The sequence below is a fragment of the Euprymna scolopes genome, chromosome 16 (genome assembly GCF_053919585.1).
Source record: "Euprymna scolopes isolate OS-2025 chromosome 16, ASM5391958v1, whole genome shotgun sequence".
In the NCBI taxonomy this organism is placed as follows: domain Eukaryota; kingdom Metazoa; phylum Mollusca; class Cephalopoda; order Sepiida; family Sepiolidae; genus Euprymna; species Euprymna scolopes.
This window is the reverse complement of record NC_136497.1, coordinates 59,711,880-59,738,576: the sequence shown is the minus strand read 5'-3', so window position 1 is coordinate 59,738,576 and position 26,697 is coordinate 59,711,880. Positions and strand designations below refer to the sequence as shown.

Sequence of the window (26,697 nt, the reverse complement as noted above, 5' to 3'; positions counted from 1 at the left end):
TTCTCGCTTTTGTAAAAGTATACAAACGAAATTTCTCGCTTTTATAAAAGTATACAAACAAAATTTTTTACTTTTATAAAAGTATAAATAGGAATTTTCTAGTTTTATAAACGAAATTTCTCATCAAATAACAAAACTTATTTAATGAAGGGCATAAAATTTCAAGAAACAAAACATTTAGAGATTATTTTATAAGAGAAAAAATTCATCCAACACCGACATCTCATCATACGTTTCATGGCTTCGGACATATTTTCGAGACTACCTCCCCTGTGTCCTCATCCATAAATGATTTCAGCACGTGTCCTGAGAGATATGGATAAATGGACTCATGTATTCATTTGAAATGATGCGGTCTGTGGACTTTTGAGCCTATTCAATATCTGAAGCTATTCAAAGTTTTGGCAAGAAAAAAAAATATTTCAGGCTGAATATAAATGGTCACACCGAGATGGTATCTGTGGACAGATTAAAGAAAATCCAATCAACAACCCCTTCAAGGCCTTTCAAACTTTCTCCGACAACTGATTCAACAAACCCGGACCCTCACGGATATTTGTCAAGCACATAAAATCCATGGACATCAATAACAACCACGATGGAAGGAAGTCGCACCAACAAGTTAAACTGTAACACGCACATAAAAAAAAAAAACTCAATAATTGGACGTTATGGAAGAAGTCACCAATTTAAAACAAGTTAGCTGCGACATGCACATTGAAAAACTCGAAGACTGGACGTTCGTTGATTCAACCAACGCATAGAGAACCCGATAAACAGAACGACGCATATTGACATTGGTACAGACTCTCTTGTACTTAACACTGCAGACTCGCTTGCAAGCCTTTGTGTAACTGACTTCAACCACAGCATACCGTCAATCTCGACAAATATCTCCACAACATAGATGATACAATCAACAAGTGCAGACTCACTCACACTCATCATTCTACAATCACTTTCTGCTACAGACGTGTGTTAGTGTCGAACGGTGGTGATATTCCCACAACCATTCTTGGTGGGCAGCCCTGTAAGATTGTGCGAGAATTAAGCTAATTTATATATAAATCGACTCACGCAAAGAGCATAAAACCAGTTGACTTCTAGAAGGCTAACAACACATGCTATCTGAGTATCCACCGCAATGAATGGACCTCGCTAAAAACTTTCATCGAATTTGTTGAATAAATATTACATTTCACTCTGCAATTAGGGTCGCATACTTTTCCAGAGAATTCATTGTCAAGCCCAAATATCAGGTTCTTTTTTTTTTTTTTATTAATGTTTTTGTAATGTTAAGTGTTTTGTGTTGTTTGTAAAAGAAATTTTAAACTGTTAAAAAATGAAAATGAAAAAGAATCGTACTAAAAACTTTTGTGGCATTTCCTGAAGAATCTCGAATTGGATTCAAATTTTTGTTTCTTTTAAATCAAAATTAAAATAATTATTTTTTCACAGGAACTAATAAGAAAAAACAAGCATACGAAATAGGGAGCTAAAGTGGTCAAAAAGTGAGTGATCACTATATGCTAATGTTTTAGTAAAATAGAGTTATCTCCCTTAGATCAGTGACGACATGTACAACAGCGTTGATCTGTACATTTTTACTTGTGGAAACTAAGACTTTTTATTTCAGATTTTATTTCGATGTTCACATGCTTTATTGACACATGGGAAACAATATTATCACTAAGATAGCAACTTAGACATTTCGGGTATGATTGTATGAGGGTTTTTGTTGGGGGTGTTTACCACTCATACTTAGCATTAATAGTAGAATAAATGATGGACTGGTATGTATCCAGTTTACGACTCAATCCTCAGCAGGTTATGTAAACAGCTGAGAAACGCCAACACAACAACTGCCAAACGATTAATTCAAACATGTCGCTGCCCCTTTCTCATATTAAAAATATCTTATTTTTATTTAAAAAGTGTTGAAAGTCATTTAAAAAGTTTGTTTATAATTTGATGGTTTCACACTTTCATTTAAACTTCTAACAACTGATTGCCTAATCAATTCGGCAGGTGTTTACGTAATCTGCTGATGCAAAGTCGCCAGGGATTGGGTCGTAAATCAGATAAGTATCTTTAGAGATGCATTCTTAACATGGGGAGGAGGAGTGCTTTGTTAACTATTCTGTACTTTTACATAACAATTTAATAAACCAAAAATACTGTAAAAATCGAATCTAACTGGAAAATCCTGTCTAAAAAAATAGCATGGTGCATAAACTGCAGAAGTACATCAATATGAAGCTTAAATTAAGCCATCATCTTGGCTGCTATTTTTTTTTTTTTTTTTTGTGTCGATAAGTTGCACGAGCATCGAAATAAAATTTGAGAATAAAAAAAAAATCTATGCTTCTACATCATACTAATTGACTTGTTCTGAACCAAACTGAAAACCTAGGGTTGGGTTAGGGTAAAAACAAAAAAGCAGTTTGAGTGCCAAAACATCTTAGTTTCCACACTTTAAAAGTATACGGATCTGTAGAGAATTTAATTTACTGCGTTTGCTATACATTATTGTTTTTATTTTTTGTTTATAACTTCTTGACTGTTAACTATTTTGAATTTTTACCTCGCCTTTCTGCTGTTGCAACTCGATTTTACCAGCCAATATGCACATTCATGGGAAGTATTAGTTATTTATTATCATCAATAACAATAAAAAAAATAATAAACAGTTGTTTGAAGGTTTTGAGAAAAGGATTAATTATAAAATCTAATCCTTCTTTTAATTGGTAATCTATTGCCTTTGATGAATAAACAAAACATGAGAATCTGAATCATTTGTTTTATTAACTCTCTCTCCCCCGGGTCGCATATTTGTATTAGGCTGGAAGGATGATATAATGGTGAATGATCTACGTACACTGATCTCCCAAAGGAGGAGGTAATGACTGAGGGGATAATATCATGTCGAATGAACACTACACTCCTTCCCTCAAAGAAGAATGTAATACTTGGGAGGATTACCTTCAACCTCCCTCTTAAAAAAGGAGGAGATAATTCCTGGGAGGACGATCTTATAACAGAATCTTATGAAGCTTGAATATGTTAGCTGTTAAAATACATCTTGTATCAAATCAAAGGTGTACTTCTGTATTATTTTTGTATGTTTTTTTCGAAAGGTAATGAAATTTTGCCCAATGTTTAGGCTGGCTTGATTTAATAATTATTGTTTTAATTATGATTTTCATTTATATTTTTCTTGAAAAGACATACAAAAATAATATGGGAGTACACCTTTGATTTGATATAAGATGTATTTCAACAGCTAACACATACAAATCTTATAATTCAATCCATAACACAGTAGAGATTAAGTTAAATTTTTCTTTTCAAAAATTAAAAAAACAAAAACTCAGATTTAGACAATGTAAAGACAAATGTTAATACAATTGGATAAAAGCACCAAAATTTAATTTGCTAAAGTCTTTAACCTAAATTTTTTTTGTGAAAGATCACTGAAAACGCTATATTAAATCCACCATATTGACGAGTGGTCTTTGTTCTTTAAGATGGGATTATTTTTTATATCATGTGTGTTGAAAAAAAATCAACATTTAAAAATAAATCACTCGTTACTGGAAGTGTTGAACTAAATTGAAGTAACCTGGGGAAAAAACAAAATTATTACTGACAAAAGAGAAAGAAGTGTACATTTATATACATTTATAAAGAGAAAAGATTAAATTTTGTTTACATACAATTTTATCAAAATAAATAAGTTATCAAAAATTGAAATTGAAGGGAATTTCACTATATTTACCCGTTTTTGCACATTAAACTGGTTAGTTTGTGAGCATTATTAAAAATCATTTTTCAAGACAAATTATTGCCCATTTTCATGTGATCTCACAAAGAAAGTGACTCAAAGTCTATTTTTTATAAGCTGTAAATTGAGTTCAGATTTGTTATACATTGAAACTATTGTTTATTATGCTGTTCAAAGGTTTTGTTTTATTTTTGAATAATTCGTAATATAATTTTTTTTAATTTTTAATTTTTTTTCTGTATTCATATCTCCGTTTTACTTATGGAACTCTGTGCAACAGCCAGATTGAAGAAAATTATTATTCAAAATGCCCGCTTCGAATAATCCATACTTGTCTATTTTTCAGTGGCGCCGATTCAGTTTCTTTGACCAAGAAACAGCGTGTTACCCTGGAACACGAGATGCTTTCGATAAGTTACAGGTATGAGATGAATTTTTGTTTATTTTTGTTTTTTTGTTTTATAATTACAAAAAGGAAACAACAAGCCTCCTTTTCATCTCTTTACCAAGGCCAAAACTACATAGCATACACAAATTGTACTTCTTTAAATAGATGTGCACAGTAAAAAAAAATTTTTTTCGCAAAAATTCTCGTTGTGTCCCCAGGGGCTCAAAAGAGGTCAAAAATACCCCCAAATGGCAAAAAATGGCACATTTTGCCCCATAACTTTTGATCCATCCATTAGATTTTTTTGAAACTTGGCCAAAATGTGAAACCCATTATTCTTAATAAAAATCCAGTATGGGTGACCCTGGTAAAATTCTGGTTCGCGCCCCCAGGAACTTTCAGTGCTAAAAACACCCATTTTTGTGGCTCTTATTTCATATTTTTCAACAAAAACTTGATATGCCTGACTATATAGTGTTTTTTCATGGTGGTCAACTCAAATATACATGTGTTAGGGCCTGAAACTCCACTGTTATCCATTTACACTGGGGTTCGGTGTCCCCAGGAGCTCAAAAGTCAAAAATGCCCCAAAATGGCCAAAAATGACACTTTTTGCCCCATAGCATTTGATCCATCCATTAGATTTTCCTGAAACTTGGTGAAAATGTGAAGGCAACGTTGCTCCTTCACACTTCTCACATTCATCATTTGTTCACTATTTTTTGTGGTGTCATCTCACATGCAGCACCAGAGGGGGACCACGCACGCGCAGTTTGTTTACACTGGACTTGAAAACGACCATGTTGTAGTCAGCTAGAAAGCAAACTAGCAGAACAAAGTTCCATAGGCGGGCAGTTCTAGGAAAGAAATTTTGTTTGTGGAACGTACATTATCATTCTCCACTCTTTTTTTTTTTTTTTTTTTTTTTAAAAAAGATATGATAGGCTGGAGATACAATGCAAAAAAGTATTTAAAAAAATTTGATCTGATGTTACTGTTGACATTGGATTTGAAAATGACCATTTTTTAATTTACTGGAAAGCAGCCATGTGGCAACATGTCATAAACTATCCTCATAAATAATTACATTTTCTTCATTATTTTCATTCCCTCATAATATTCTCCATCTTTCAATTGACAATCTAGCTATCTCATTATCACTTATCCTTGAGTGACTTTTAACCTTATTAAGTAATGACATATTAATAAAGTCAGTATCATTATCGGTCTAACATCCATTTTACTGCTGGCATGTGGTTGGATGGCTTTTAGGAAATTGATTTCCAAAAATAGTTCTAGTCCATTTGTTTTTTTTTTTGTTTTTTTTGAGAAGTTATTTACTTAATTGTGGCAAGATTTTTAGAGGCTGATTGCTCTTGTTAACCTAATGAAACGATGGGAACCATTTTTATTAAGACACCATCTCCAGGTGATTACGCACCAAGGCTAAAGAGTGTATCATCGTCTTTAGCTTGCCATTTTCAATTACTAATATTATCCATTGTTTTTATATATTTTTGTTATTCACAATTATTGTTTTCATGAAGACTTATTTCATTCGTTATTTTTTTTTTAAGAATAATTAATTATAGACAATTTGGTAAAAGTAAAAAAACAAAAACCGCTAGTTTTGTTTCATGATTAAATATAATTTGATTTTTTTCCCTCTCCTTTTGGTTATCGTTTTTTTGATCCACAGAATTTTTATCACTATTATTTCTGCGGACATATTATAAAGTCTTAATCATTCAGATTTGTGCTGCATTTTTAATGCTCTAGATTGTAAGTTCTCCACTTTTTTAATCCAGAAAAAAGCAGATTTCCACTGAAATTATTAGAGGTTGTCATGGATGTGAAATCTCTGGGTTTTTTTTTTTTTTTGTCAAATCCACCTTTTTTTGTAAATAAGAAAGAACTGAGTTCTGCCAAAGCGTTAGTGCATTTACCTTTTTATTTTCTTCTAACTATTTAGTTGGATTTTATTTGTTTTTCTCTTTTCTATTTTTCTCTCTTCTTCTCTCTGTTTTACCTTGCCTTCCTTTTCCCTCTTATGACAGTTCTCTCTGAAAACTGAAAATGTAAATTTTGTCATAAAAGCTAAAACTTTAAACAGTTTATGATGGGACTAGGGCAGTTAGGTGACTTTTGTTTCATAAATGAATGAGTTCCATCCACACATGAACATACAGTGTCTTTCTCTTTGACTTTCTTAGTTGAAACTGATTGGAGTTGATTAGGACCTCCCACCAAAAAAAAACTCTGAAAAATTTACCTGTCAGCGCAGTTTTGTTTGTTTTTTGATTACCAAGATTGATATTTCACTGATTAAACATTTTTCAAATTATTTTAAAAGCGTTTTACTACTTATACTTTATATAACTAGCACATAATCTAAATTGTTTTGTAGTATTTTGATTTTTATTATTTTGGATTAATTTTATTTCTCTTTCTCATCCCCTCTTCCTCTTTTTATTTCTCTTTTTTCTTTTTTTTTTCTTTGTCTTTTTCTGTTTTTTTCTCTTTTCTCTTTTCTGTTTTTCCCTTTTATTTTCTTCATCTTGTCTTGGTTCCTTTCCTTCTTAGAAGAGTTCTTTCTGAAAATTGAAAATCTTAATTTTGCCATGAAAACTAAAACTTCAAATGATTTATGATTGAGCAGTTAGATGACATTTGTTTCATGAAAGAATGATTTCCTGTCTCCTCCTCCTCCTCCTCCTCCTCCTCCTCCTCCTCCATTCAGTGACTTTCTTATAATTTAGATTTTTTAATTATAGCTGATTGCTTAGGAAAGTTGAAAGTTCTCAAACGAACCCCCAAACCAAAAATCTGAAACATTGACCTGTCAACTTCATCAATCTGGTGATTAACTTATCTTTACATTTGTTTACTCTTTTGTTTATAAAATTGATATTTCACTGATAAAACAGTTTTCAAATTTAAATGTGTTTTTACTACTTATCATTAGCACATCGTTCAAATTATTTTTAGATGTTTTTTTACTAACCCCCAACCCCCTCCACACACACACACACACAAACACACACGGTCGAGGTAAATTTCCCATCCTGAATGAAATCTGTTCTCCTCCCCTTTTGGTTGTGAAATTTATATCGATTTCAGCTTTTTAAATTTTTTTTTGCCATTGGCTACTCACATCCTTGAATATTATAACGAAATACCCATAGCATGACAGGTATTTATGGATTCATAATAACAAAGACAACCTTGCCATTTTAATAAATGCAAGGATTGCCCCACAAATATTTCAAAGCAAGTGAAACTGAGGGAGAAAATACTTTTCACAGTTTTTTTTTTTTAAGAAAAACTTCTGATTTCATGGAAAGGACCCAAATTAGAAGGTGTAAAAAAATTATTGAAATTTATTAAAATTTTGAGAATTTGTGTAAGTCTATGTAAGTTACTGATAGTTACCTAATTGACGTACTAGTCTAAAAACAGCTAAGAGGCAAACACACAAACACTGACAGACAAATCTTTATTAGTATAGATTTGTTGACAGTATATACAACAATTTTTCTTTATTTTTACTCACTCCAAACAAAGCATATTGCCACCAAAGTATAAGGGACTACTGTGGTATGGATCAGATTTATAGGAGGGAAATCTGAGTCTATATTTTGGTAGATATCCCTGAAAGTATAATCCCTAATTCACACTAGCCTCTTATGTTTCAGTGACAATATGTCTTGTTTGGAGTGAAGTAAAAAAAAAATAAGCTAAAACAAAACTCCAACAATCAATGAGAATACTAAAGTTATTAAAAGGATGAAAAAAGAGAAGTTCAATCTTTTTCTTTTTTTTTTTACATGAAGGTCACCACTTATCAAGGCCTGGAAGCCACTCGGGGATAAGGGTTATTGCGTGTACAGTAATCAATGGGATAGTATCGTAGTAATCGGTAGTAGTGGAGATTTGATATCTGCTTAACTGAGAAAATCCTCGATTCTGTGTTCGCTGTCATGATCCATTTATAGTAGAACACACAATTGTGTAATGTATTTGGTTTCAAAGAAATCCATTCTAGACATTATGGGGCAAGTGACTTGAAGGACATTTTTGAACAGGTCAATCTGAATGACATTTTCAGATTTCTGAAGAAAGTAAAATTATGTAAAAAAAGTATACAATCACTCTGAAAATGAACACTTACTAAATCATGTGTGGCACAAATTAATGGATCTGCTTTGGGGTTCCATTTCTTCGGGTGCAATTGTTCTATGGACGATGATGATACTAATGTCTATATCGCATGGAACTTGTTAGTGATGAAGGAACAAAAGAAATGAAGGTTTCTTCTTGTTGGATGAAACCACTTCAGCCATTGTTAATTTAAAATAATAGAACAACTTTGAAAGGAAGTGATGAAGATGCAGTTGAAAGAAAAAGGGATGAATAAAGATGAGGCCAGAGATAGATTGGTTTGGAAGTCAATTTCTCAGCATCATCTAACACATATAAACATGTAAAACATATTCAACAGAATATGATGATGTTTTCTTTTTACAATTTCAAAATTGAACTGGCACAGAAGTTGCAATTGTTAGGGATTCTTTTCAGAAAGTTCAAAATGTAAAAATCCAATTTTTCAAACAGAGTTCCTCTTTTTTTCTCTGGTCTTCACTTGTTTAATTATCACATATCATATTTAATATTCATAACAAATTTTGTTTACAGTTCGACAGATGTTCACACTGTTAACACTGAGATTAACACAAGATTAATGAACAATCTTGGACTATGTATATCTGAAATGAGGTGAAAAGGAAAGGCTCAAAGAGAAGGTTTCGGGAGTCTCATTAGTCTGATTTTTTTTCTTTCCTTGCTTCAAATGCTATTGGTTTTGTCTTTAACAGTAATAACATATTAAAAAATAATAAAAACATTACTGCCCATAATTTAATGTAGCCCAGACATAAATTTCAAAAACTGCTATGGTGTTAAATCTGAAAACTTATATTTTTTTTTTATAAAATACAGTACCATGCAAAAGTTTACAACACATTACAAACAAGATTTCTATATGTATTTCCAACACAGGTTAATTAAACTTTTCCTGCTAATAATACATGTTTAAATCTTTAGCCAAACAATCAGATTAAAAAAAAAATTACAAAGTATCCCACAAAAAGAAATGCTCAAAATGCAAAGGGTTACAATACATGTATTAAATTGTCTATTAATATTTTTTAATGTAGCCATTATTGCTAATTACAGCTTGTGCGCATTAAGAGTCTTTTTCTACAAATTCTTAAAAACATTTCGAATCATTATTGTATATTAGGTACAATATAATTATCAATAAAAAAATTGGCTCTGTAATAATAAATACAACATTTCCATGAATTAAAATATATTTTAGCGTATTTCACAACTGGACAACAACATTAGATAATCTAATTGGTGTTGCCCAGGATTTATACTTTTTTATACAAAAAAATCTACTCAGCTTTTTTGGGATTGAATGTGACAGATAGTCATCAAAAATGGCTTAATATCCAAAGAATAGCAGATATGTTTATACGTAACTTCATTTTTCTTTGTTTTATATTATCCTGGGCAATGCCGGATAACCCTGCTAGTATATATATATATATATATATATATATATATATATATATATATATATATATATGATTTTGTTTCTGACAACACTAAAAATCTTGTATCAAGCAAATTGGCTTTTATGACAATACTAGCGGGGGATACCCGGCGTTGCCGAGTGTTTGGAGGTGTGTGTGTGTTAAAAAAAAAAATGTTAAAAGGAAAAAAAAAAAAAATTTTAGTAGGAAGGTGGGATTGAACCCCGAAGCCTTGACGCGAAGGTGGAAACGAAAGGGAAAAATAAGCCAACCACCTAACCATCTCGGCCACGAGGGAAGATGAATTGAGAAGCGTGTTAAATTAAGGGTTGAAAAAAATTAAGGGTTAAAAAGTCAAAGAGGTTTGATTTGCAGGTGGCCACTTTTACAATGATATGGTAGTTTTTTATTTATTGCGGGACGGTGTTTTGGCGTTTGTTTACTTTGTTTCAATGCGGGGCACTTTTGGCTTCCCCCAGATGATGGTGTGGAAACCAGCTCCCCATTTAAAGGGGATCAAAGCTGCTTGCTTAGCATTGAATCAGTTTCGCTTTTATTATACGGAAAAGCTGAATCCACACGGGGCGATGATTTCAATGTTTCAAGTACTGAATGAAATGTAGGAGTTTACTACTTTATGAAATGATGTAGCTAATAAATGACGTGAGTTCTGTTAGTGGCCAATTTTTGTGGGGAAAAAAAATGACATTATTGTGTATGTTTCCACTACCCCCGTCCTGGCAAAGAAAAGAAAAGAAACTCGATTTATGACCCCCGCCCCCTGGCAATTGCAAGAACTGTGCAAAAGAAATGAAAGAAAGGGTGTTTAAAAATCATTTGTAGGTATTTAGGCCCCCCCCCTCAAAAAAAGGAAGTGGGGGAACTGAAGGTATTCCTGCATAATTAAATGAAATGATTTTTTTAATATATAAATATAACGTGGAATGATTTTGTAAATATCTAAATATTTGTTTTAATATATAAAGATAACGTTAAATGATTGTTTGAATATATAAATATAACGTTAAATGATTGTTTGGATATATAAATATAACGTTAAATGATTGTTTTAATATATAAATATAACGTTAAATGATTGTTTTAATATATAAAGATAACGTTAAATGATTGTTTGAATATATAAATATAACGTTAAATGATTTTTTAATATATAAACATTAAATGATTTATTTAATATATAAATATAATGTTAAATGATCTTTTAAAGATGAAGGTACTCCTGCCTAATGCAACCCGAATTGTGGTCAAGCATGGATCGAGCGAGACCGGCAATTATCAGTGTCAACCGAGCAGCGTCGTAACAGACGCAGACTACTGGAAAAAAAAAAGAAAACAAATTTGCAAAAGTACCAATGCAAATAATCCTCCCCCCCCCAAAAAAAAAACCAACAAACCTACCGTGTAAAAGGGAAATATGTTTCTTTCATTTTAGTTTTGAATTTTTCTAATTTGTTGTTTTGGTATTGCAAAAGATTTATCAACAATTTGTCTCCAATAAAAGATTTTGTAACCGTATAATTGTTTGGTGTAAGTACAACGGTTTATTTATTTATTTATTTTTTTTTTTTTGTTTAAATATTTTTTTTTTTTTGTAACGGTTGTTTGAGACCATCGTTTACACACATTGTTTTTGTAAATTAAACATTTGTGTCTGCATCGCTGTCCTAGTCGCTTTCTTCCAATTCGAATGTCATCTGCTTCCATTTAGATAGGATTTTTGTAATTGGGCTAATGAAACTCTCCGAAATTTTAAATCGAAAAAGAAATAATGAATAAGTAAATTATACAGGAAATAAGAAGTCATCCCTCCGCCTTAATATCACCTTATAAATTTCCGTAAACATAACAGAAGAAAAAAGAAAACAAATAATATATAAAGTGGAGTAATCGCTGCAACATTAGAAGAACGCTCGTGGCTGACACCGATAATTCGTGGTATGCGTGACTGGAAACCCGGGAAGTCATGTCAATTTTAAAGAAAAAAGAAAAAAAGTCCAGTTACTTTAATATCGGCTGCATATAAAACTCTATTTACCTGAATGTTGGCTGATAAGTGATTATCGATGATTAGGCGACTGTGGTAAAGAAAGGAACTTGGCATAAATACAGTTGGGTATGAAAGTAAGAGATGCAGAATGTGAGAGTATTTTGTAAAACCCGGAATCGAAGAGTTCGTTTCGTTTGACACAATATAAAAAAAGAAGAAAAGAAGGAAAAAATGGCCTAAGTAACCCTTCGAATCGCTAAGAAAATAAAATAAATAAAAATATGATAAAAGAAATGTTATAAGTAACCCCTAGAATAGGTGCAATCCAAAGTTGCGTTTCCCCCGACGGGAAAATGGCAGTCCCATTTTTTTAAGTAACTATGAACTCTAACCGGTGTTTCTTCCTAATGTCCCTTGTGGACGTATCCACACCGGTGTTAAGTGGTCGTGGGGGAGGATGAATGCAATAGAGAGAAAAGATTTTACCACTTCCATTGAGTGTAACCGATTTTGGCCTTGAACTCTCAGCAGAAAAAATATAGAGATCTAAGATTATCGACGAAGTAGATGTCTATAAACATGTCTATAACACACCTCAGATATTGTGATGCAGCTTGCGAATAGCACATTTGCAGAAAATGTCTTGATTTTTAATCCTATTAAGGTCAAACTCGGAGGGGAAAAAATGAGTTCATTTTATTTATATAGAATAGATAGAAGAGAAGATAGAAGAAGATTAACAGCCATTTCATCATCATCATCATCATCACTTCTACTACGATACAATCAAAACATTGGAAGAATTTTTAGAAAGCTTGAAATTTTTTGACGTGATGAATCTTCAGAAACACAGAAAAAAAAAATTTATTGAAAAATTTATTGTTATATCATTTTATAATAATTCATATCCAAGTCATCATATATGATTTCATTATTATTATAATATTTTTTCTTTCTTTCTTTTTTTCAAAAACAGAACATTAACATCTCAGCGTGTGCGAGTGGTCGAGGACAAATCATTGTGGGTGACCATGAAGGTTTCCTTCATTTCATCAATCGGAAAATGGAAGTGACAGAATTTGAAGCTTACAAGATCCGAGTCACCCATGTTTTTCAAATGAAGCAACATAATCTTCTAATTACAATTGGAGTAAGACAACCATTTTTTTTTTTTCACCAGACTTAGACGACACGCTCTAATCTTTGGGTTATTTAATTATCTCTTTTTTATATCTTCAGATTACTATGAATTACTTACCAACTTTACAAATTATAAGTTTTTATTAATCATCTTTTTCAAATTTTAGATAGGGGTTCATTAAAAAAAATATATAAGCTTCTCCCTCTTGGACATAGTGCAAAAAAGTATTTCTAATCTAATAGGTCCCACGTTGTCTGCAAACCTCCAGTTCCTGTCATATCACTGCAGTGTGGCATCACTATGCTGGTTTTACTTTCAAAATCTCTCCGGTTCATTTGGATAGCAATAAGATCCCACCTTTTCATTGTAGAGTTCTCTAGATGCCAGAAAATTTTTTATTCTAATAGCTTCTCAGACCACTTGTTTTGAAATTTCCATCCTGCTCCTTGTTTCTTTTACTGTACCAGCATACAAAAATTTAAATGTAATGTAAACAAACATCTCATTGCACAATTCCCTACTTAAAATTCCCTTTATAGATCTGATTCTTAATTCACAGTAGCCTCTTACATCTCAGTAGCAATATGTCTTGTTTGTGGTAAATAAAAGTTAACGAAAAATAAATAAAATATTAATTAGTATAGTAAAAACTCATTGGATTACATATGGCTGAAATTTTATTTAAATTAGATACACATATTTAAAGTTTTAAGAGGGTTCAACGCAATGGGTTACTTAGAGGTAAGGGCACCTATACATTCGGTACATATAGAGTAACATAGACATTCAAAACCACTTCCATTGTCTTCCTTATACACATAAATTTCATCAATTAAGCAATGTTTGAAGTTTTAAAGGATGTTCAGCCTCTCATAGTTCTCTTAGGATAGGAAGTCACTTACAGATTTCGGAACTTCCATTGTCTTTCCTGGTAGATGTCATGTAAGAATATACTTTTAGATTCTCCAACTTTTCTTTCTATATGGAACACACAAGCATCACACACACACATACATTGATGTTTTTTCTATAGAATAATCCACATTTCATCCTTAGATTTTGAAATATAATCTTCTATTTTTTTTTTACATCTAATTATGTCTTGAAATGCATTGGTAAACAAACCATTATTTTAGTCTTTTAATTATTGGTACATGAGTGATTACTAACTAATGTTTATTGCATTACTTTGATCTTATTTTATTTGAGGTATGCATGTTACTAATGCTAGAGTTGTTAGATTTAAAATAAAACAATATTGAAGTATGAAAAATATTTAGATTATATTTTTTGCTTAATTTTTCAGGAAGATGAACAAGGAATTAATCCTCTGATTAAAGTATGGAATTTGGACAAAGTAAGTATGAAAAAATATTTAAAGAAATTTAGACCAAAATGCAGAAATATTTATATGTAGTAAATCCAGGTTTCACCCTGAAGAATAACAAGGAAGAGTTTGATAGCAATCCTAAAGTTCAATTAATAGAACCCAGTATATATCTGATGTAGCAACTGTAAACAAAATAAAATCTGAGACAGAATACTTTCTACAATAAAGCATAATGGAAAAGTTATCATGTGGTCATCCTTAAATGAAGTTATAAAATGATTTAAGAAAATAAATAATGAAAAAGAACTTAAATTTATACAATTTGACATAGATGTATACTACCTATTAATTACACCATTATTATTGGATAAAGCAATATTAATGACTAAAGAGTTTACTGATATAACCAACTTAAAAATATATATTGTGAAATTATCTAAAAGAAATTTGATTAAATATAATAGTAAAACCTGGAGTAAATAGGATAAAAGTTTGACTTTGATGTCACATTGGGTTCTTCGGATTCAGCTCAATTAACAGATTTGAAGGGTATATATATATATATATATACTCTTTGAAATAGACAGACTGATATAGAAGAAACTGTATAGAAATGATGAGTTTTTCATTGTAATAGACAATGAAAGTGAGTAGTAAAATGCTTCATAAATTATTTAAAGAATTGAATATTAAAATAACTATAACTATCGATAATGATGAGAAAATATTTTTAGATATTACCTTAAATTTTAAATGCTAACACATTTAAGCCTTACCATAAAGTTAGTCAGAAAATATATAGATAAATTATTTAATCACTATAAACCAATTAAAACAGTACTCACAAATAATGTATTTAACATAATTTCAAAATTATCTGCAAATGGAGATATATTTAATGAGAATAAAGAATATTATAATGATGCACTAAAAAGGATCGGGCTGTAGAGTATAAAGTGATGATAATATAAATTGAAATGAATGTAAATATGGTAGAAATTAAAATAATGTTGTACCTTAGAAAAAATATTAAAGGAGAAAAGGCAAAAACCTAGTGTTTGTAAATAATGATGTTATTTGAAATATGAAAATAAAAATATAAATGATAAAGAAAATGTGGATACTAAAAAAATAAGTACAAGAGTAAATAATAAAACAAATAATACTTATACAGATGATGATAAAAAAAGAAATAGAAGAAAATAAAAGGTTTAATCCCCTATACAGTATACATGTCAAAATGGACAGAGGAATTTAAAAAAATAATTGATAATAATTTTAAAGGATTGAAAATATTAGGGAAATTATTAAATAAAAGTCAGTAAAAATTTTCCAAATAAATGCAAAAGATGCAATTCATGCCTAACAGAATCCATATAAATACTAATATATAGGAAATATTATAAATAAGAGAAATAAGGTAATAGGGTATTGTCTATATGAAGTTATATATAAATATAGTGGTGGAAATATAAAATAAATAATAAAAAATAATTAGTGACTGAATAATTATAATATCCTATAGTCTATATAAATGAAGCAGTAGATGTATGTATGTATGTGTGTGTGTGTGTAAACTGATAAACACTTAAACTACTGGTCATATAACACTGAAATTAACAGAAAATAGCAATCATACACCAAGGATGGTTTACAACGAGTAAAATCTTTAGATGGATGAATAACACATACAGAAATATGTTGGCAAGTTGAAATGCAAAATGTTCATTTCGAATTGCTGACAGCTTTGTGCATGAGCAAATTCATTCATAGCTTGAAGTGGTTTAATTTTATATCTTTCTTATCTATCTGTTGATAGCTCAAACAGTAGGGAATGTGGCTGAAGCGCTACATGTTTTGGTTTTGATTCTAGCTTATGGCACCCAATCATTTCTTTTTTTATTGAAATCAGTACTACATATTAGGTACAATATAATAATAAATACAAAATTTGCATGAATTAAAATATATTTAAGCATGTTTTACAACCGAGCAACCACCTCCCTACTAGTTTAAAATAAATACAAATAAATATAATGACAGTAGTTAGTTATAATAGTAATAAGTTGAAATATAAATAATCAAATAAATAACACAGTAGTCAAAAAATCATAATTGACCTCAGATTTTGATTTAACAATTTGGGTACATTCTTCAACGTTATATTTATTCATGATTAATTTCTAAAAATATTTTCTATGCAATATCTGAACTAAAAAGAAAACAAATTATTAATGATAAATAATGACAGGATTTTGCAACTCTTCAGTGATGCAGTGACTTCTTTGCCATTATGTACTAATAGATCATTAAGATAATAATAATAACCTGTAATTTATCAGAAAATAATAGTAATCTATGTATAAATACAGAATCCTAAAGTTATGCAATATAAAGAATTAGATAGAAAATTAATGGATAAAACTATTAGACTGCTGTTCTGGATTAGTCAGATGTTTGTATATTTACTCGTAGAATAATCCTATCTCAAGTTTAAAAAAGAAAATGTTATTAAGATAGTTCATGGTAATTGGAGCTTTTTAATTTGTTCTTAATCAGTGGATATTGTTAAGTTTATTTTGTTGGTCAACCCTGTGTTTTGGGTTTTAAAGTGGAGTCCAAATTTAAAATATTTGCTTTTTTTTTTAAATATTTTTTTCTTGTCACAAAGTGTAACAGTTTTCTGTACATTAAAATTATAGCTGTTTAGTTTTGGTAGGAATTAATAGAAACCTATACAATATTATACAAATTCAAATTGATTAAAAAGGAGTGTATTAAGATGGTTGATTTCAAAACATTTAAAAATCCTAACTTGTCAAGTCGTCCTCTTAAATGATCAAATTCTGTTCATTTTAACCATTGTTTCAATCCTCTCATAGTATTATTCATCATCCAATTGACAACCTCATTAACCAGTGTCCTTGAGTGGCTTTTGTCCTTGTGGCTCATTAGTATAAAAAAGCTACCACAACTGAAGAAAATTTTTCTTTCTATCTCTGTGTACTTAAATCCAAATGGAATTTCTGTAAACAATTTTTTCCCAAGAACTTTCCATTTGTGGCACACATGGAATTTCTTCCCTTTTAACTACAACATTATCATCTACAAGTTCAATGTCAACAAAAAATTTTCAAATAAACTCTGAACATTTCGCTTATTATTTCCAATCCTTTCCTGATAACCTCATTAACCGTTATCCTCAAGTAACTTTTAACTCTGATAAGTAATAATGTATTAGTATAAAAATTAACAACTGAATAATGTTTATGTTTAATATTTTCTGTGCAAGTAATTTAAATATATTTTTTCATATTTTTTTTTAACTTGTTTTATAAATTAATTCTAAACTTTTTTTTCTTTTTTACCTGTGAAATATTTAGGTTTTCTTTCCTAAAAGAAAATTTCTATATTTAACAATAATGCCTTTTCTTTCTCATTTAGATGGATCGGGGAAGTCCTTTATGTACAAGAATTGCAAGAGCAATCCCAGGCAACAAACCATCTCCAGTAAGAATGACAATTATTCTATATCATTCTCTTTATTGTTTTAGAAATAAGATACATATTGATAATGTATATATTTATGGGAGAATTCCTAGCAAATTTCACATACCTAGGTTTAATAGCTTATTAGCAAACTGTTCTTATTGAAGCATTCTGCATAATCATTAGACTTAATCAGTGTTCAATCATTTTGCAAGTACTTCCATGGAATATACTTTGATGAAATTACTACATTTTTATCTTTTCAACAAAAAGGCTCTTGAGCCATCAGCAAAATCCCATCCTTTCAATGGTATTGGATGATTTTCATCCTTTTCCTTTCATAGGTATTGGCTACTCTGATAAGTTCTTTCCTTGGACAACTTTCCCTCTTAATTCATTCCTTCTTCCTGTTTCCCTGGCCATATTAACATGCAAAAATTTAAATATGATGTGAACAAACATTTTGCTGCCCAACTTACTACACAGGTTAACCCCCCTCCTATAAATCTGGCCACTATCTCAGTAGCCTCATGTCAGTAGCAATATATTTTGTTTGGAGTGAAATAAAAATGACAAAAATTAAACTATATTGAGCAACATTATCCAACTAACTATATTTTAATTGATGATATGTGTTCAAACTCAATCTGAGTATCCCTTTATAGTGATTATTATTTAAAGAAGTTTGTTCAGTGTTAAATTTAAATCCATTTTTTTCTAACGTTATTTAAAACAAAGAGATTTAACTGAAGGAAATATAACTTAAATCAAGAATATCCTTCCCTCCTCCTTCCATTTTTCTGGTGTTCTCAGATCAGGCTCTCTGAAGATACTTGCTTTCTGATTTAAATACACTAAACATTGATGTTATTATGTTGTTTCCTTTCCTTTTGCAAAACTCAATCATGTTCTGCAAAACACACAAACAAAAAACAACAATTTTCCTCTATAAAACCACTAGACCAAACATCATAAACGAATATTTGAAAATATAAAGAACTTGAAATATAAAAACTTTTTTCAAATTTACTGGATTCAACATTTAATAACCCAAAAAAGGTTGATATGCCATAAACCAAAACAAGAAAATCAAATTCTATTCCTTTTTTCTTTTGCCTAATTTGATAAGGTTTTGAACATTGGAGAGCAAGATGGAATGGGATAGCAACATTCGAGGTTATGAAAGGGAAAAATTTGTGTTTCTATTCAATCATTAAAGATTAAAAATTTGCTTCTTTTGAAAAGTAATATCTTTTTTTTTTTAAGTCAAAATAGTGTAATACTAGCAGTTCAGCCAAGCTTTGCTCAGGCCCTATGTACTGTTCATAACTTGCCCTACGTGGGAATACACTTTATGTAAGATTTCAAATGTTTAGACCAAAATTTATCTGAGTAATTTCATAGAGACTGCAGAGGTTAATTTTTTCTAACTTTGACCCCAATTTTGACACGATAACATTTATTATTTTGGTCTTAAACCAAAATACAAAGTTTTACCCATGTCCAAGTTACTTACATCTAAAATTTCTAGTCTTTAGACCCAAATTTGGCAGAGGAATTTGGTAGGATCTGCAAAAGTCAACTCTTTCAACTTTTACCTTTTTGCAGCCAAAATTTTGCCCCCAAACTGATTAAAATGCTTGCCGCATGTCTGAATACCTGTTATGTATAAATTTCAAATGTTTAGACCCAAAATTGGCTGAGCAGTTTGCTAGACACCGCAAAGGTCAAATCTTTTGAACTTTGACCTCTTGGCAGCTCAAATTTTTGACCCAAACTGATTAAAAAGCTTGCACTATCTCTGAATGCCCTTTATGCAAAATTTCAAATGTTTAGACCAGAAATTGGCTGAGTAATTTGGTAGAGACTGCAGAGGTCAAAGTTTTTTAAACTTTGACCTCAATTTTGACCCTTTAACATTTATTTTTTGGGGCTCAAATCAAATTAAAAGGTTTGATCCATGTCCAAATAACCTACATTTAAAATTTCAAGGGTTTAGACCCAAAATTGGCGGAGGAGTTTGGTAGAGTTTTCAAAGGTCAAATCGTTGCACTTTGACCCCTTGACAGCCAAATTTCTGTCCGAAAACCAATTAAAAAGATTTTCCCAAATCTCAATACTTCTTATGTCAAATCTTGTGTCTCTAGACCGAAAATTGACAAAGTTATTTGGTAGGGAAATGTACATACACACACACACACACACATTTTCACTTTTATAGGTGTATAGATATCATTTTCATAGAGTAATTGAGGTGCACTCATAGCATGTTCAGAAAGGGAGTGTACAACATCTGTTTAAATTTTGATGCATCAAGGTCACAGGATGGGTACACTTACCAGCATTATTTTGTATGAGCAATAATCTTAGTTCTTGTCCAGAATTCCTTCTATATTAAACAAAAATAAAGAAAAATATGATGTATGTACTCAATATGAAACAATAGCATATAAAAATTATGTAAAATCATCAAGTAGTTTTATTTTTATAAAAAAAATAATTTTAAGTAATTAATGGGAATATGTATGCATTACAACATAAATTTTGAAAGTTTAAATTATTGGGTAATCGCCTATATTTTTTTTCAATTGTTTCCAAAATGGCAAGCAAGACAGACACTCTTCTATTGATCATAAAATTTGATTTTCTTATCAAAAATAAAATTTCTTGATCAGTTTATGTGATTTTTGGCATATGATATTTTAGTTTCGTCGCAGGTATATGCATCATACAGATTTTTCTTTATTTTTAACTAGCGGGGGTACCCGGCGTTGCCCGAGTGTTTGTTTCCGGGACGGGGGGGGGGGGAGTTTTAAAAAATGTTATGGTAGGTAAGTAGGAAGGATCAAACCCAGAGTCATGAGTAAAAGTAGGAAAATAAAGTGTGAAAAAAAAAAAAAAAAAAAAACATCTGCAATATTAACAGTTCGGCCACCAAGAAAAGTCTATTCCAGTTGTTTAGGAAAAAAAAAAAAAAAAAAACGATTACGGTAGGTCGACGCGAACGTGAAAATATAATGTGAATTGTCCAGCACGCTAACCACTACGCCACAGAGCACTGCAGCTTAGTTTAGTGATTTTAAATAACTTCACATGAAAGAACTACGAAGCCAAACCGGTGTTCTCTTCTCAACTGTTCCTTGTGAACGATCCCCAAACGGTGTTAAGTGGTGGCAGGGGGAGGAGGAATTTATTAGAGAGAAAATATTTTACCACTTCCATTGATCTTAACCGATTTTGGCCGTGACTTCTTAGCAGAAAAAGTATAGAAATCTAAGATTATCGAGGAATTTGAGAAATAATAAGCCTATAACACACCTCAGATATTGTTCTGCCGTTTGTGCATATTATATTTGCATGAAATATCTTGATTTTTAATCCTATTAAGGTCAAAATCAGACAGGAAAAAATGAGTTCATTTTATTTATATAGAGAAGAGATATAGGGATAATTCTGAACAAGAACCATAATTTTGTGAGACTGAAAGGCAGATTTAACCAAAAGAGTAGGAGCAACTATTAATTTCTTCAGGAATTAAAATTTACTAATTTGAGGGGTAAATTATTTACAGTAAAATGGATTTCAGCATTATTTCTAAGCATCATATTTTTGAAAATTAAAATCATGTTTTAGAAAGCAGAAAAATGACATTAAATAAGTTATAGTGAGCTGGTAAATGTAATGTAGGCAATCTGTAGACAAAAAAAAAAAAGAACAACAATGTGATTGACGATTATGTTGAATAATACACAAACTCTAAATTCATAATATGCAACAAATGGAGATATGCATCTAAAACCAAGCTTCTCTCCTTACATCATCAACGTTCTGTCCCCATCTGGCACTAGTTGAAATGAATGGCTCTCGTCTTGAGGAGGCCTCAAGTTTTGACAAGCTTCTGGGCTTGACCTTTACTCCTGATCTTAAATGGAACGCATACATTAAATCTGTTGCCAAGGCCGCTGGAAAAATGATGGGATCCTTCTATTGATCCAGTAGATATCTCACTACTGATGCAATTTTCTATCTATATAAGAGCCAGGTACATCCAAGGATGGAATACTGTTGCCACATCTGGGCAGGAGCTGCTAGAAAGGACTTGTCCTGCCTTGATAGAGTTCAAAATAGACTTCGTAGTCTCGTAGGAAATATCCTTTTCTCTTCCCTGCAACCTCTATCTCACAGAAGAGATGTTGCGAGTTTGTCTCTGATGTATCGTTATTTTCATGGCAAGTGTTTGACTGAGCTTCAATCTGTGGTCCCCCCTTTGCAAAACTTCACAAGAAACACTCGTCTAGCTGAAAACACTATCAATAATTCCCCCCACTCTTTATTTGTGCCTAAACCTAAACATAGATTCCATGAACAAAGCTTCTTTCTTAGAATTGTACGCCTGTGGAACTGTCTTCCGTTTTCCTGCTTTCCAGCTGACTACAATATGGTTGTGTTCAAGTCTAACGTAAACAAGTTCCTGATGAGTCGTTCCACTTGTTAACAAATTTACCGAACTTCCATTACTAACGATTACTATATTGTCCAATTTCTACTGCACACTCATTAACCCTTATCCTCGAGTGGCCGCTTGGCCTTGATAAGCGGTGATGCCTATGTAAAAAAAAAAAGAAATGGAGATATTCTACACTTTAGTTAAAAACGTCGCATATTACGAATTAGTTATCTCCCCTTGTCTCTTGTTCAATATTGTTCTCATCCATATTGTATTTTTACAAAAATGCTTACATTATATTCACTTTTTTGCATGTGTGGTTAAATTTTCTATAGCTAACTAACTTAATATTTGTTTTGTTTCTTCAACATGGTTTAAAGTAAAAAAAATAAATTGTTTAGGAGTAATACCAAAACCTTATTTTACTATACCTTCTATATATTTGATTGGCAAATACACAAGTATATACATTATTTGTGAGTCTGATTACTTTGTAACATTTTTGTTTAGGTTTTTGGTGGATAGTAATACAGACTATGTAATTTGTATCATTTGTATTTTTTGGAATGACTGTTCTCATCTTGGATGTTGTCCTCACAACGTTTCCGTCAATGTAACCTCTGACCTGTATGGAATTTCAAACAGAACCCTTTATTTAATTTGTATTGATTATAAATTTTGGGGATCTAAATTCCTCCGGGATGATATATAACTGTTTTGGCACTAAATAACATCAAAAGGGTTGATATACTGCAAAACAAAGTGATGTTTTTGGAGGGTTTTTTTTTTTTTTATAATTATTATGAATGACTAGATATCTCTCATCAGACAATCTGATATTTTTATTTTCTATTTACAGGTGACCTGTTTAACTGTACATGAAAACTTAAATTGGATGGCTGTCGGATTTGAATGTGGTATTGTTGTCCTCTTCAAAGGAGATGTTACACGAGACAGGTCAGTATTTTAGTGACATTCAAATAGTAAAAAAATTGATAGATCTCTTTTTTGTGCAGACTATGCATTTTAATATTACTCTTTTGTTTCCTTTGTTTTAGGAGAATAGAAAGTGGATGTTGTGTTTATTTTCAGCAGCCTTGTAACTTTTGTTTCCCTTATTTTATCCTTTGGTCCTCATGTTCCATAAGCAATGTTTGTGATAAAGGGGAAAGAATTGCTGTTTTTTTTTTTGTTTTTTTTTTTTTTTTGTTAGAATCTATCTCACATTTATTAGCTGGTTTTTGACTTTATTTTTTTTTTTGTTAGTTTTCTACATCAAGTGGCTTCATACCTTGTCTGGAGCAATTTTCATGAAAAATGTGTTGATGAAAAGAAGAATTCTTTTTTTTTTCTTTTTTTTCTTTTTTCTTTTTTACTATAATTTACCCCAAAAAAGGACAGTGCTACTTGGACATAAGAGACTACTGTTTGGAACCAAATCTACAGGTGCATCAAACTAAGTATTATGTAGGGAGTTGAACAGTGAGATGCCTGCTCACATTACACTTGAACCTCTGTATGTCAATACAGCCAGGGAGCAGGGAACAATTAGATAAGTTAATGTGTAAATATAGTGGCCTTGAAAGAAAGTAGCGATTGAGATTTTAGAATGTGTCCAACAAGTCTTATAAATGATGTTTATAACAATGATTTCATGCAGACTGAAGAAATAACACTATTCCAACTTGACATGAAGCTGTCTGATGATTTCAAAATGATTCAACAAATTGCTGAATGTCAATTAATAGTTAATTCTTGGAGGTGTAAAATCTGTAATTTACCATGCACATTGATCCGTTATTCACAGTCAATTGATAGTTGGCGATAGAAATGTTCAAAAGATAAATTTTGTAGTTCAATAAGAAAAAAAATTTTTTGCATAAAGCAAACTTACAAACAATTATCTTTATACTTTATATATAAAGTTAGGATTTCTTTCAGTTTCAGCTTTTATATAAAACTCAAACTCTGCGGACATTTTCTTTCTAGGTCACTATGTCTACACATTAGCATCGGATATTATGCAAAACAAAATATACTGTTTACAAATGTATGTATTTTGTTATCAAAAAGTCTGTTAGATTTTTGTGTCTTATTATTGTTAAATTAACCTATTTTAATCTATTTAATATGTAAATGTTTAGAATGGGTGAATTGCGTTTGACATTAAATAACCTCAAGATGGTTGATATGTCATAAGGCAGACAAACTAAACTGTGGAAGTATATAGTATTATTAAATTGATCTCTCATGAAATGAGTTGGCTAGTTATGTGCCACAGACAAGATAACTTACATTAGTCTGTTACAAGCTTGAATAGCCATCATTGAATAGATTCAGAATTCTGAGACATTTTTTTGATGCTTTAATAAGTGTACAAGAGTTCAGACCCTAAAATACTTAAAATCATTTGTTGAGGCTTATTTCTGACATATATATTATATTATTTTTTGTCTGTCTATTTCACTTTTTCTTGGAAACTACTGAACCAATCAGGCTAAAATTTTATTATGATATGGTGCAACAAACTATGTATTATGGTATCCATTCAATGTACAGTTAGGGATTAATAGGGATTAGTCACCACAAAACCATATTTTATATAAAAGTTTTCTTGGAAACTACTGAGCTGATCTGTCTGAAATTTTGTGTGGTTCTTAGTTATAATATGGTGCAGCAAACTAAGTATTATGGTATCTGTTCGATTCACACTTAGGGATTATTAGGAACTAGTCACCACAATACCGCATTTACTCTAGAAGTTTGGCATGACACATTCATTCTACCTTGATGTCTATAACTTTTACCCATTTCTAAAGGGCTAAAATGTCTAGTATATAGAATTTCCAGTAAAGTTTTGTTCATAGCTGTTGGGTAATCACTCCTGCGAATCCTTACTGTGTCTATATAATAATGCTCAGTAACATACAGGGCTGTATATTTATTTAGTATAACATTTTTATTTATTGAGATTGTCGGACTGACTTCCTCATCTTGGTTGTTATAGTCACAACATTTCGGCCGTTTTGCCCTCCGGCCTTCATCAGGTGTTTTGTATCGAACTGGGGAACCGTTTGTTAGGAGTCTCGAACCCAACCCTTTATTATTATTACGGGGGTACCGCATTCGGACTCCAGCTAGGCTCTGGGACATAGTTACTGATTCTCTATTTTGAAGGTGCTGAGTTCAATCCTGAACGAAGGCAGTGAAAAATAACATTCAAAACAGAGAATCAGCAAGTATGTCCCAGAGCTTAGCTGGAGTCCGAACACGGTACCCCCGTAATAATAATAAAGGGTTGGGTTCGATACTCCTAACAAACGGTTCCCCAGTTCGATACAAAACACCTGATGAAGGCCGAAGGGCAAAACGGCCGAAACGTTATGACTATAACAACCAAGATGAGGAAGTCAGTCCGACAATCTCAATAAATGAAAACACCTCATCTCAAAAATACAGACAATTATTATAACATTTTTATTTATGCAAACATTTTTGGCTACATATGTACATACATATTTAGGCTACAGCATTATTTAGGCTAAGCCTCTTCAGGCCAAGTTGACAGAGTGAAAACAAAGTGATTTTAGCGAAAAACTATCAGAAAATACAAGGAGCAAGTGTTCACATAATTGGAATAATTTTGTTTAATAAAAAATATTTCCACTCCTTGTGTTTTCTGAAAGTTTCTCCTTTTCAGTTTCATTCTAACAACTTAGCCTGACAAGGCTTAGCTAAAACGTGTATATATATTTATGTAGTCAAAAATATTTGTATGAATAAAAATTTATGCTATTATATACCTCACAGCCATCTTGGATTTGTATTTGTTGTTCCATTTTTATCTCATACTTTTGCTTTGTTTCTTTTCGAAAAAGAGAGGCCTACTCTCGAAATTATCAAGCATATTATACCATTATACCATCACATTTATATTTAACAGTAAGTCCATATTACTGATTTATATGCGAAAGATCTTTTGAAAAATAAAAACATATTCAAAAATGTAATTTAAATGCTACCTTCGGTTGTCTGTTTTTGTTCATATGTTACATCACTCCATCATCCTGGTACCCTACATTGCTATCAGCCTTCTTAAAAACTCACCCCTCCCACATACGCAAATGCACATGCATTATATATGGTATAATGTAGTAGTTACAGGTGTAGACTGGGCCTAGTGTGCCGGATTCAAATTTAGACTATTGCATTACTTTTCCTAATACTCTTAAGGAAGCTATAAATCCACATATCATTCCTTGTTATTGATTAAATAGTCAGAGAGACTTGACTTTTTTTATGTTATTGTAACAACTTTTTTGTTTCCTCTTTCTTTACAGACACAGCAAATTTCGTATTGTATATGACAATCAAAGGCCAATCACTGGACTTGGATTTCGAATATCTGGGAAAAGTGTAATTCTGTTTGTTGTAACAGAAACCAATATTGTATCAATAAATATTAGCAATAAAGATTATCGGGTAAGAATATCGTTTTTATTGCTTGTCA

At 31.2% G+C, this 26,697-nt stretch overlaps 1 protein-coding gene across 4 annotated transcripts in view; it reads left to right on the top strand.

The window, feature by feature from the left end:
- LOC145295995 (vacuolar protein sorting-associated protein 11 homolog) overlaps positions 1 to 26,697 on the top strand; it is a 156,575-nt gene that overhangs the window by 9,154 nt on the left and 120,724 nt on the right. For all 4 annotated transcript variants that reach the window (XM_080142004.1, XM_080142003.1, XM_080142002.1 and 1 more), the window contains exons 2-7: positions 4,131 to 4,205; positions 12,757 to 12,930; positions 14,228 to 14,278; positions 17,696 to 17,761; positions 23,047 to 23,144; positions 26,528 to 26,669. In XM_080142004.1, the coding sequence (XP_079998130.1) occupies positions 4,131 to 4,205; positions 12,757 to 12,930; positions 14,228 to 14,278; positions 17,696 to 17,761; positions 23,047 to 23,144; positions 26,528 to 26,669 (606 nt within the window). The remainder of the gene's footprint in view (positions 1 to 4,130; positions 4,206 to 12,756; positions 12,931 to 14,227; positions 14,279 to 17,695; positions 17,762 to 23,046; positions 23,145 to 26,527; positions 26,670 to 26,697) is intronic.